Below are 13,696 nucleotides of genomic sequence, written 5' to 3'. Positions count from 1 at the left end.
GGTCCAGGGTCCTTTCTGGGTGGAGTTTGCATGTTCTCTCCGTGCATGCGTGGGTTTTCTCCGGGTACTCCGGTTTCCTCCCACAGTCCAAAAACATGCATGTTAGGCTGATTGGTAACTCTAAATTGTCCCTAGGTGTGAGTGAGAGAGTGAATGTTTGTTTGTCTCGTTTGTCTCTATGTGGCCCTGTGATGGACTTGCGACCCGTCCAGGGTGTACCCCGCCCCTCGCACAGTGATTGCTGGACATGGGCACCAGCGACCCCCGTGACCCAAAATGGAATAAACGGGTAAAGAAAATGGATGGATGGATGGATGGAATAACCTCATCCAAACCATCCACATGTCTGCTAGATCCCATCCCAGCCAGACTGTTTAAAGAGGTATTTCCCCTAATTAATGTCCACATTTTGGATCTACTTCATTTGTCTTTAATGAATGGTTATGTGGCAGCACGGTGGCACAACTGGTAGAGCTGCTGCCTCTCAGCGAGCAGGTCCTTGGTTCAAACCCCGGTCCAGGGGCCTTTCTGGGTGGAGTTTGCATGTTCTCTCCGTGCATGCGTGGGTTTTCTCCGGGTGCTCCGGTTTCCTCCCACAGTCCAAAAACATGCATGTTAGGCTGATTGGTAACTCTAAATTGTCCCTAGGTGTGAGTGAGAGAGTGAATGGTTGTTTGTCTCTGTGTGGCCCTGTGATGGACTTGCGACCTGTCCAGGGTGTACCCCGCCCCTCGCACAGTGATTGCTGGACATGGGCACCGGCGACCCCCGTGACCCAAAAATGGAATAAGCGGGTAAAGATAATGGATGGATGGATGAATGGTTATGTATCACAGAGCTTTAAGGTTGTGGTAATTTAACCTGTACTTAAGAAGTCTGACCTTGATTAAGAAATTCTGGCCAACTATAGACCTATATCTAATCTAACTTTCATCTCAAAAAATCTAGAGAAAATAGTTGCAGGTCAGTTGCGTGAACATCTACAAAGAAATAATCTGTTTGAAGAGTTTCAGTCAGGGTTTAGAGCTCATCATAGCACAGAAACAGCACTAGTAAAAGTCACTAATGATATTCTCATGGCCTCAGACAATGGACTTGTGTCTATACTGGTCCTGTTAGACCTCAGTGCTGCATTTGATACAGTTGATCACAATATTTTACTACAGAGGCTTGAATATGATATTGGGATTAGAGGAACAGCTCTAAAATGGTTTAAATCATATATATCTGATAGATTCCAGTTTGTAATTGTAAATAATGAATCTTCTTCATACACCAAAGTTAGTCATGGAGTTCCTCAGGGCTCAGTGCTTGGGCCAATACTCTTTACTTTATATATGCTTACATTAGGTAAAGTTATTAAACAGCATGGGGTAACTTTTTATTGTTATGCTGATGACACACAATTATATTCGTCCATTAAACCCAATGAATCCAATCAGCTGCTTAGACTACAAGCATGTCTTAAAGACATAAAAACCTGGATGACCCTTAATTTTCTCCTGTTGAACACAGAGGTTTTGGGTTTTGGACCTGAGCACCTTAGGAATTAATTTTTCAGTCTTTCACCCTCCTTAGATGGCATTAATCTGTCCTCCAGCTCTAATGTTAAAAATCTTGGTGTTATTTTTGATCAGGACATGTCTTTTATCCCCCACATTAAAAACGTTACTAGAACTGCCTTCTTCCACCTGCGTAATATCACTAACATTAGAAACATCTTATCTAAAAATGATGCAGAAAAACTGGTCCATGCATTTGTCACATCTAGACTGGACTATTGCAATGGTTTATTATCTGGATGTCAAAATACGTCTTTAAAACGTCTTCAGTTGATCCAAAATGCTGCTGACAGAGTCTTAACCGGAGTTAGTAGGAAAGATCATATCTCTCCAGTTTGAGCTTCTCTCCATTGGCTTCCTGTCAAATCCAGAATAGAATTCAAAATCTTACTTCTAACCTACAAAGCTCTCAACAACCTGGCTCCATCTTATATTACAGATCTTATAGTTCCATATTTTCCTAACAGAGCACTTCACTCTCAGACTGCAGGTTTACTTGTGGTTCCTAGAATTTACAAAAACAGAATGGGAGGCAGATCTTTCAGTTATCAGGCTCCTCTCTTGTGGAACCAACTTCCAGTTTCTGTCCATGAGGCTGACACATTATCCAGTTTTAAAACTAGGCTTAAGACTTTCCTTTTTGCTAAATACTATAGTTAGGGTCGGCTTGGGTTTCCTGAGCTGTCTCTTAGTTATGCTGCTATAGGCTTAGACTGCTGGAGGACAAACTGACCACAATTTTTCACTCTGCTACTGTCTTTACTTACTCTGCTCAACCTGTTTTGTATTTGTAATTATTTTTTCTATCCTTAACATGTGTTTTTTTTTTTTTTTTGTCTTTCAGATACATCTGGACCTATACCTGGACCTACCATTCTGTGTTCGTTTGTCTCTCCTTCCTGTCCTCTCAAACCAGCCGGTCAAAGCAGATGGCCGCTTGTCCTGAGCCTGGTTCTGCTGGAGGTTTCTTCCTTTTAAAAGGGAGTTTTTTCTTTCCACTGTTGCCACTGTGCTTGCTCAGGATGGGAGACTGCAACGAAGCCAAGATTCAACTTGTCTGCTGGATTCCTTAGATAGAGAACTTTACTAATTGGCTTTTATGTGAATGTTCCTGTAAAGTGCCCTGAGACAACTTTGTTGTGATTTGGCGCTATATAAATAAACTGAATTGAATTGAATCTTAACAAAAACTGTACAGAAAGAAGGTTTTATGTGAATGAGTAGCTAAAATGATAGATCCGACATCAGTTTCAAAGTTCACCTTTGAGTTGTGGGTCTCCATTGAATGCTCCACAACCCCATTTTCCTGTGGCGATGTCTGGCCCTTTAAGCCCATGGTGGTTTTTAAACCCGCAGTATGCCTTCATAAACAGAGAAAAAAGTTGATTAAATATTAACATTACAGGTTGTGGCAGAACCAGAAACACCTTTTAGGGTCCAAACGTAGTAAACTGAAGCACATTTTGTGAGATGTCAAATCCTGTGGCAGATATAATACACGTGCAACATTTGACCATTTGATTAATAAATGAGGTCATGGTGGAAACTGTTGTGAGTTTTTGTACACTTTACATTAGGTTTGATTATTTGAGAACCTTGTCCAGATTACTTTTATTTTAGGGTTATGCAAAAGTTTAAAACTGTCTAAGGTTTATATAAAGTACATTGTAATGTTAAATTTTGGATAAAACTGACAGCATAATTTACCAAAATGCCCATATGGCACAGTCATTCCCTACAGCCTAAGAAAGATGACACAAAACGTAGTCTGCATTCATAGTTCTGGAGTCCATATCTGTACCAAGTATAAATATATATGTTGAAAATGCCTAAATTTGTTGTTTGTGTCTCTGATAGAAAGCAGTTTGACTGTTGAATTACTGAACTGGTTCAGTGGTGGGCACGGTTTTGCTAATCCACTAATAGTGGAACGAACTTTCTGTTTAGCAAATTAGCGTTTTCACTAATTTTGAAAACCTTTAGTGAAATTAGATGCTGCCAAGTTTAAATCCAGTAATTCAAGTCTGCTCATTTTTTAAAGACAATTTTCTGCACTAAAAGTATACAGGAGAATCGTGATGTACACAGGACGAAGCAATGCTATGCTAAGACATACAGAACTAAGCAAAGCTAAGTGCCACCCAGTGGCATCACCACCTCATCGTGCTTTTTCACCCTCATACAAACAGTCTCTGACACATTGTGTGGATTTACAGACAATAACAGATTTTAACATAAATGCCAAACCAAATCAGAGCAGGAAAATAACATTAAAACCCATTTTTACACTCGCAGACATTGTAAACAGTCAGAAGCACTGCACACATAATTTCTACCCAGTATGCTTTGCAACACTCACACTGCCTCTGGGACATGACTCTCTCACGCATTTCACACATCTTTAGTACAAACAGATTTATTACCGAGAGAATATTGACTATGACAGCAACTTTGTAATTACGTAGTTTATAAAAGTAGTTATCCACAGAGAATATCCTGATGCATGCTCAATAATCCAGGAAGAAAAATCCAAAAAAGTTCAATCTGGTCCTCTGGACATTAAAAAAAAATAAATAAAAAAAAAAAAATGTAGAAACGTTTCGTCTCTCTTCCGAGAGACTTCCTCAGTCTGAGGTGCTGTTTTCAGCTCAGTCTCTTAAATAGCACCTTCTCAGAGTGGATCAACTAATTTTGCTGCTGACAACCAAAACCAGCTGATCACATGCTCAAGAAGGACCATCAGCCTAACAATGGGTCATTAGCACACTGATGGCTGTTTACTACTCACAGAGGGCTGAGTGATACTAGCAATCACAGCATTGTAAGAGGGGGACAGTTGAACCCGGAGGCCTCCACCCCTGTTTAATGATGGATGATTTCTTTTCACAAAGATGGCCTCCTTTACTCTTCTCTCAAACCATCGTTCCTCTCTGTCCAGGATGTGAACATCTTCATCCTTGAAAGAGTGACCGCTGGCCTGGAGATGAGTGTAGACCGCAGAGTCCTGACCTGATGATGTTGATCTTCTGTGCTGGGCCATCCTTTTGGCCAGTGGCTGTTTAGTTTCCCCGATGTAAGACTGATCACCCTCCTGACACTGAACAGCATACACAACATTACTCTGTTTGTGCCGGGGGACTGGATCTTTGGGATGAACCAGTCTTTGCCGTAATGTATTTTGGGGTTTAAAAGCCACTGGGACGTTATGTTTAGAAAATAAATGTCTCAGTTTCTCTGATACTCCCTCAACATACGGAATGACCACTGGTCTGGGTCTGGGTTCCTCCTTTTCACCTGATGGCTGACTGGAGTCCTGTTTGGGTTTCTTCTCTGCTTTCAGGAAGGCCCAGTTAGGATATCCACATTGCTCTAGAGCCTGTCTTGTGTGGGATTTCTCCTTCTGCCTGGCTCCTGAGCTAGTGGGGACGCTGTCTGCTCTGTGGTACAGATTCCTGATGACTCCTAACTTGTGCTCCAAAGGGTGATGGGAGTCAAACTGCAAATACTGGTCTGTGTGGGTGGGTTTGCAGTACACCTCGGTTTGCAATTGTCCTCTATCAGAGACTGAGACCTCACAGTCCAGGAAAGCCAACTTGCCATTTTTTACATCTTCTCGTGTGAACTTGATGTATTTATCCACAGAGTTGATGTGGTCAGTAAAATGTTGGACTTCCTGAGATTTAATTTTAACCCAGGTGTCGTCAACATACCTGAACCAATGACTTGGTGGTGTCCCTGAAAAGGACGTCAAGGCTCTCTTTTCTACCTCCTCCAAGTACAGGTTGGCAACAATAGGAGAAACTGGAGACCCCATAGCACACCCATGTTTCTGCCTATAATATTGCTCCCCATATGTGAAGTAGGTTGACTGCAGGCACAGTTTCAAGAGTTGACACAGTTGTTCTGTGGAAAGCGTGGTCCTGCTGCTCAGAGTGGTGTCTGATTTTAATTTAAAACTGACCACCTCTACTGCATCATCAACAGGAGGGAGCCAGATTCAGAGAACAACAGTTGTTTTGGGTCAGACCGACTCCATTATTTCCTGTATGCCTTACAGTTCCACTGGTACACACAATGGTGACTTCAAACAGCCAAATTTTTGTGGTCAGTACCGCCAGGCCGAACTTATAACTTCTTCAAGGTCAATTCCTTCCTGCCCGCGAGATCCAGGAGCTGCAAGTAGCCTGTGATTCTCAGCAGAAATCCCATCCAGCTTATGGCTTAACGTCTCTAAATAGTTATTTTCTAAACATAACGTCCCAGTGGCTTTTAAACCCCAAAATACATTACGGCAATGACTGGTTCATCCCAAAGATCCAGTCCCCCGGCACAAACAGAGTAATGTTGTGTATGCTGTTCAGTGTCAGGAGGGTGATCAGTCTTACATCGGGGAAACTAAACAGCCACTGGCCAAAAGGATGGCCCAGCACAGGAGATCAACATCATCAGGCCAGGACTCTGCGGTCTACACTCATCTCCAGGCCAGTGGTCACTCTTTCAGGGATGAAGATCACACATCCTGTTCACATCCTGGATAAAGAGGAACGATGGTTTGAGAGAGGAGTAAAGGAGGCCATCTTTGTGAAAAGAAACCATCCATCATTAAACAGGGGTGGAGGCCTCCGGGTTCAACTGTCCCCCTCTTACAATGCTGTGATTGCTAGTATCACTCACCCTCCTGTGATTAGTAAACAGCCATCAGTGTGCTAATGATCCATTGTTAGGCTGATGGTCCTCCTTGATCATGTGAGCAGCTGGTTTTGGTTGTCAGCAGCAAACTGGTTGATCCACTCTGAGAAGGTGCTATTTAAGAGACTGAGCTGAATACAGCACCTCAGATTGAGGAATCTTTCGGATGAAAGATGAAACGTTTCTAGATTTTTTTTGTTGTTTTGCTTTGTTTTGTTTTTTTTGAATGTCCAGAGGATCAGATTTAACTTTTTTAGATTTTTCTACCTGGATTATACAGCATGCATCAGGATGTTCACGTATTAGACGTTCTTCCGTGGCTAATGGTGCAGAAACGGGTGGATGCTGGGTCTCGTTGGCACTGAGGAACACTGGGCGTGAGTTGATATAAAGTATACCATACTCATATGCACTCAGAATAACCAACAAATGAAGAATTAAAGATTTAAAGAAGCTATGAGCTCAGTGCAGTACCACAAATACCCACTTGGCGCTGTAAGCGTGATATGTTATGGTCCACGGTATCAAAGGCAGCTGTTAGGTCGAGCAGGACAAGAACCACATGTTCACCAGAATCATTAGCCATAAAAATATCATTAAAAACTCTGACTAGAGCTGATTCGTGCTGTGGTGAGTTTTGAAGCCAGACTGAAAAACCTCCAGGATATTGTGCTCATCCAGAAAACATTTGACCTGTGAATATACAATTTTTTCTAAAATTTTTGAAATAAAAGGCAGCTTGGAGATGGGCCTAAAATTAGCCAAGACAGTTTGGTCTAGGCTAGGCTTTTTAAGCAGGGGCTGCACCACAGCATGTTTAAAACTTATTGGGACAACACCTGAGGACAGACTTCTATTGATAACAGCAAGAATCATCTGCCTGATGCTGGAAAACACCTCTTTTAAAAGACGAGGGGGGACAAGGTCACGAGGAGAACCTGATGGTCTAATATGGCCGACCACATCCTCTAAAAGGGTCAGGGTCACTGGTTCAAATCTATCAAACACAGCCAGGCAGGGGACCAAGCAGGAGGGGTCAAAAGCAGGGGCTGAAATAAGGGCCCTTGTGGTAACAACCTTATTTATAAAAAACTGCAGGAAGTCATTACAAAGTTCAGTAGAGGCTTCCAGACAGACAGGTTGTGGGGCCTTCAGGACAGAGTCAATAGTTTTAAAAAGGACACGTGGATTATTATGATTGGACACAATAATATCTGACAAGTGTTGTTTTTTGGCCTCTTTAACAGTGTTCTGGTACTGACGTTGACAGTCCTTTAAAATGTAAAATGAAACCTCCAGTTTATCCTTTTTCCACCTCCGTTCAGCTCTGCGGCACTCCTGTCTGGCTGCAATAGTTTTTTCATTAAACCAGGGTTCAGATCTGGCTTTAGGCCGCACCAGTTTAGATGGAGCTACACAGTCCAAAATGGTTTGACAGGAGGAGTCAAACCAGGAGCTCAGCTGTTCGGTGTCAGCAGCAGAGCAGAGCAATGACAACCCAAGCCTTTCAAATAGTTTTTGTCCTTTTTGTTTCTTTACAGCACCTATTCATCACTTCTACAGTAGCTCACAGTTCCCATGAGCAGCTAAATTCTAGCAATGAGCTTTGGCTGGTTTGTGTATCTTTAAGTGTAATTTTAGTCATATTTCAACCGGTGGCAGTGCAGACAGTGTGATGCCATAATGATGGACAAGATTGTGTGATGTTATAGTTGGGTCACTTTTACACTACCAGTAATTTTGCTATCTGACATATTATGAGAGTTATTTGTCACATTTAAAAGTTAATATATGAACTTGGTTGATGCATCCATGATTACCTAACATTGCTGGAGATGCTGTGGTGTTATTTTCTTACAGCCATGAACCGTATTTCCTAGGGGTGCACCGATAAATTGGCCAACCGATTTATTGGCCCCGATTTCCTTAATTTTAGAAAATCTGACGATATTTGCATGAGAAAACGATTTTACCGATTTTTTTAGTTTTAACAACAATTGTCTGAACTTCATTTACACTGTATATTTCAGAGCACTACCTCACAGCCAGTTAAAACAAGTTTGTATTATATCTAGGATATTGTTTAAGGGCATGTTTTTCAATAAAATAATATTGTAAAATTGAAGGTGCATTGTGACCTTATAACACCAGACAGTGTCGCTTATAAAACAAAATCGGAATCGGCAGGTCAGACTTTTTAGAAATCGGTGATCGGCCAGAAAACTGCCATTGGTGCACCCCTAGTATTTTCCACCGTACATCACACTGCTGTATAAGTCCCATCAGTCCAAATATGTCCAATAAAAAACATAAATACGTCGCTCCACCGCATAATTCGCATCTATTATGTGTCACCGCTGACAACCCAGAAATGTGGATCGGTGTTGTGCCAAAAATCGATTGGCTGCCAAATGGCGGCTGCGGGAGCGTGCACGGGAGAACTTTAACAAGAATTTAACAAGATTAACGCTTAAAAACAATTATATGTTTGCTTGAAATTATAGTAAAGGTGTGTCTCAGTCTAACTTTTGCTTAATAAAAGGACTTTAACGGTCAAATCAGCTGCATTTCAATAATTTTCTCTGCCTCGGTTCTCCGGGAGCGCACAGAGGGAGGGAATCAGGAAGTAGGAATGCTGCACATTGCTTTGAAATTTAACAAGATAAGCATCTAAAAGCAATTGTTTGCCCATTTGAATTGTGACGTTTTATGGTCTGAGACTTTTCTGCATCATTCATATTATTGTCACTATTTTCAGTTCTCAGATTATCTGGAGTCACTGAATCTTGTTAATACACCTGAATCTGCCCATCACTGCAACTTTCACTGTTTTTGGGTTCTGAATGATCGCGTCTTCATTAATGTTTCTCATGGTTTGATTATGGGGGCTAATTGTCACACTGTTAACTCCTGTAATTACACATTAGTCACGAAAAACTCAAGAAAATGTCTGATAATAATGTTGTTACTGCTCTCAGGGATTCAACCCAACCCTGGACCCCCAACTATTTATATGACACCAAATGACTTTAAGAATGTGTCTGGTCTTCATGTTTTGCATGTAAATGCTCGTAGCCTTCTGAGAAAACTTGATGCCTTGAAAATTCTGGTCAGTTCTTCTGGGGCAGATGTAATCTTCAACTCTGAAACCTGGTTCAAGAATTCTGTACTCAATAATGACCTGGCAATCAATGGATTTAACATCTACCACTGTGATCGTCAAAAAAAAGGGGGGGGGGGGGGGGGTCGCTGTTTACATCAGAGATTCTTTGGTTGCTAATCTTGTGTCTTCTAAAACAATTCCAAACCAAACTGATGCCTTAGCTGTAAACATCACTTTGAATGGAGGCCAGATCTTATCTGTAGTCTGTTGTTACCGTCCCCCCTCAGCAACACCTGAGGCTCTGTCCGCCCTGATAGAATTTCTTGGTAATTTAAAATTCAAAGAGATCTTTTTGGCAGGAGACTTCAATATTGACTGGGGTAAGTCGACCCCCCTCTGTGATAAATTCAAGGAATGTTGCCTGTCTCTCAATTTTACCCAACTGATCAACTCTCCCATTAGATTAAACAAAAACCGTCCTGAAAAATCCTCTATCTTAGACCTGTTTCTAACAAATACTGTATGCCTCACAAATTCCCTGGTACAGGTGTATTTGCCAATATCTTGAGTGATGATTATGTGACAGCGGCTTTGAGAGATATTAACCTTCCACCTTGTAAGCCCAGATTAATTAAAAAAAGGGATCTGAAACATTTTTGTGAACCGTCATTCCTCTGGGATCTGTCTCACTTTGACTGGCATCGTATTCTGTTAACTGATGACGTGAACTCCGCTTGGAACTATTTTCATAATAGTTTCATTTATTTCCTGAACATACATGCTCCTTTTCGTCAGTTCAGAATAAAGGGACGAGACAGCCCCTGGTTTACTCCTGAGCTAGCTGACCTCCTGCACAGGAGAGATCATCTTTGGGCCACAGCGAGAAAATCTGACTCGGACACTGACTGGTTGAGTTTTCGACAGATGAGGAATAAATGCACAACTGCTGTCAAAGCAGAAAAACGCAACTATTTCTTATCTCAGACCTCCAAAAATCTAAATGACCCCAACAGATTCTGGAAAACCATCAAATCTCTCTCAGGCAGCCCCCAATCATCTGACCTCCCATCACAACTTCTCGTTAACTCTGTTCCTGTGTCAAATAGGCACGAGATCCTGAACTGTTTCAACAAACATTTTGTTGCTTCTAGTTCTTTATTTGACACAGTTACTATTGGAAAATCAATCACTTCACTTAATAACCAAACTTCTACAAATCAAATCCCTCTTACAAGTCAATCCTCAGTTAATCACAGCTTCTCTTTTTCTCATTTCTCAGTCAGTGAGGTCAATAAACTGTTAAAATATCTTGATCCTAAAAAATCTGCAGGTCCAGATGAACTTCCAACTTATTTCTTAAGGCTGGCTGCTCATATCATCACAGTCCCTGTGACCCACATCTTTAATCTCTCCATAAGACAAAACTCCATCCCAGACACTTGTAAAACAGCCTTTGTTCTTCCTTTGCTAAAGGGAGGTGACCCCACCTCACTGAACAACTATCGACCAATCTCTAAACTCTGCATTTTAGCCAAGGTTCTAGAAAAATTGATAAACTCTCAAATCAAAAATTACCTGGACTCATTTAACATCTTACCTCCACATCAATCTGGTTTCAGGAAACAACACAGCACAACCACTGCTTCACTGAAGGTTCTTAATGATGTTGTTGAAGCACTGGATGCTAAGGATTATTGTGCTGCACTTTTCTTAGACCTGTCTAAAGCTTTTGACACTGTGGATCAGAACATATTGTGTCATAAACTCTCAGAAATTGGTTTCTCAGAACACATTATTGGTTGGTTCTCTAACTATCTCTCAGACCGGAAGCAATGTGTTCAACATAATGGTACTTCCTCCAGTTATTTAACAGTCAACAATGGTGTACCACAAGGCTCAGTCTTAGGACAACCCTCTTTACAATCTACATACATAATGTAGGTAAAAACATCCCTAATGCATCCATACATTTCTACGCTGATGACACAGTTGTTTATTGTCGAGCTAAAACTGTTGCTAAGGCTTTCCAGCTTTTGAAATCTACATTCAACTTCATCCAAACAGATTTGCTCCGCCTCAAACTTGTCCTAAATGCCGACAAAACCAAAGGGATGCTTTTTTCAAATAGGAAGTTGGTCCCAGCAGTTCTTCCTCCGATTTTATCCTCAAATGGTGTCTCGATTGAGTTTGTTGATTCCTATAAATATTTGGGTATCTTGGTCGACTCACATCTCTCTTTTAAGCACCATGTGGAAAACTTGGTAAAGAAACTGAAAGTTAAACTGGGTTTGTTTTTCAGAAATAGATCCTGTCTAACCCTGAATGCTAGAAAACGCCTTGTATCTGTGACTTTCCTTCCCTCCATTGATTATGGTGACATTATTTACATGAACGCTCCTACAAGAACCCTGCAGATGCTGGATGCTGTCTATCATGGTGCACTAAGATTCATAACTGGCTGTGATTATCGTACCCAGCACTGGACCCAGTATTCACTGGTTAACTGGACATCATTAACTTCACGCAGACTCTCTCACTGGTACTTTTTCCATCTTTAAATCACTTCTTGGTCTGCTGCCTTCATACATCTCCTCCTACATGTCTCTGCGTGAGTGCAGCTACAGCGTGCACTCTCAGGACATTATTACCTGCAGTGTTCCCTCAATGAGGACTGAACTAGGCAAAAGGGCCTTCTCCTACTCCGCTCCTGTTTCCTGGAATATCTTACAAAAAGATCTGAAGCTTTCAACCTTGACCTCTCTAAGTGGCTTTAAGAATCTGTTGGACTCCTGGCAGGGCCCAACGCAGACATGTTCCTGTTTTTAGTTTTCTACATTCACCTTAGAATCTAGCTGGGTTTTTTTTGTTACCTTTTTCTTTTAGCCATCCTATTTGTTATAAAAAAAAATTTGTAGTATGACTTTTTATAACTGTTTATTGTTGTCGCTGTTGTCCATTGTTGTCATCATTTTTGTTGAAATCAGGTCTCTCTTGTAAATGAGTCCTCGAGGCTCAATGGGATTTACTTGTCTAAATAAAGGTTGAATGAAAAATTATTTGTTTGCTCAACATTATAGTAAAGGTGTGTCTCAGTTGATCTTTAACTTAATAAATGCACTTCAATGGTCAAATCAGCTGCATTTAACCAGGGCACCGCAGAGAAATGAAGCTGATTTGACGGTTGCTCCAGGCGAGCTGGATGAAGGTGGTATGTATGGCAAGCTGATTGTGTCATTAATAGCCACTTTTACCTACTACATGACACAACAGCATCCCATACTACTTGTGTGCCATCTAGTGGATTAAAATTGTAGTGTTCAACATTTTCAGTCAGAATGAATGAAAACGGTCATATCTCAGCCAAAAATTGTTTTTTAAATATGGGGAAAAATACATAAATACGTCGCTTCAGTGTATTAAGTCACAGGGCATGCAAATTATGCAAAAAAAAAAGACTTATAGGCCGAAAAGTACAGTATCTCAATACATTAAATAAACATAAGGCTAATACACAATACTGCAATGTGTGTGTATGTGTGTGTGTGCGGGGGGGGGGGGGGGGGGGTGTATTACTAAGACTAGCTTGGGTTTATCAGCAGTGGAAATAACCAAAATACGGAGTGACTGACCTTATTCAGCTCCCGAGTGACTCTCATCATGTTGTACTGATCTCTTCTGTGTTTGAAGTGCAGTGCATCGATCGCCAGGATCTGTCTGTTCAGTCGAGCCCATTTATCTCTAGACAGTTCAGAATGAGTCAGAAAATCTGCTGAAAATTATATGAATTCAGGTTTTAAACAAAAACCACTCACACCTTTGAAGGTTGTCCTCATAAGGTCCTGCCCACTCAAACTTGCTGCTATAACCCGAGTACTGGCTAAACTTCTCTGAGCCTGAGAAACAGACAATACAATACTTCATATAACACTTTAAAATGTCACAATTAAAGAAACTGCAACGATGTTAGAACTAGCAGTATAAAAACAGGAAGAGTAAAACTTTTTTTTTTTTCAACCTGTTATGATGAGACATTCGTTGTCTGCAAGCTTCTCAGTAAAAAGGCGAGACACAATCAGTTCTGGATTCATGAGGAACAGGATCTCTTCTTGGACTAGACCTGAGTCAAGAACACCCCCACCAATCCAGCTGGAGGCAAAGTCCACCTGCAAACAGACACATGCGCACAATCCACACTCAGTTGGGAGCTGAAACAACCATGGATGGGTCTGTTGGCGGGTTCTCACCTGAAGCATCCCCGTACCATCAGCCTCGATGCTGCCCTGGGACGTCAGGTGCAGTTTCTGTAGCGTCTCCTTACAACTACCACAGAAACACACTTTAA

General features: G+C 41.3%; 1 protein-coding gene across 1 annotated transcript in view; it reads right to left on the bottom strand.

Moving 5' to 3' along the window:
• The window catches only part of LOC119425073 (poly(ADP-ribose) glycohydrolase-like), a 32,355-nt gene that overhangs the window by 5,252 nt on the left and 13,407 nt on the right, over positions 1–13,696 (bottom strand). Inside the window, exons 10-14 of the mRNA XM_037692598.1 lie at positions 13,599–13,674; positions 13,370–13,517; positions 13,169–13,247; positions 12,984–13,092; positions 2,824–2,923 (exon numbers count right to left, since the gene is read on the bottom strand). Coding sequence (XP_037548526.1) covers positions 2,824–2,923; positions 12,984–13,092; positions 13,169–13,247; positions 13,370–13,517; positions 13,599–13,674 — 512 coding nt within the window. The remainder of the gene's footprint in view (positions 1–2,823; positions 2,924–12,983; positions 13,093–13,168; positions 13,248–13,369; positions 13,518–13,598; positions 13,675–13,696) is intronic.

Source organism: Nematolebias whitei, chromosome 18 (assembly GCF_014905685.2).
Source record: "Nematolebias whitei isolate Nwh7 chromosome 18, NemWhi1, whole genome shotgun sequence".
NCBI classification, from domain to species: Eukaryota; Metazoa; Chordata; class Actinopteri; order Cyprinodontiformes; family Rivulidae; genus Nematolebias; species Nematolebias whitei.
Note: the sequence above shows the minus strand (reverse complement) of the source record. Positions and strands in the feature narration are given on the sequence as shown.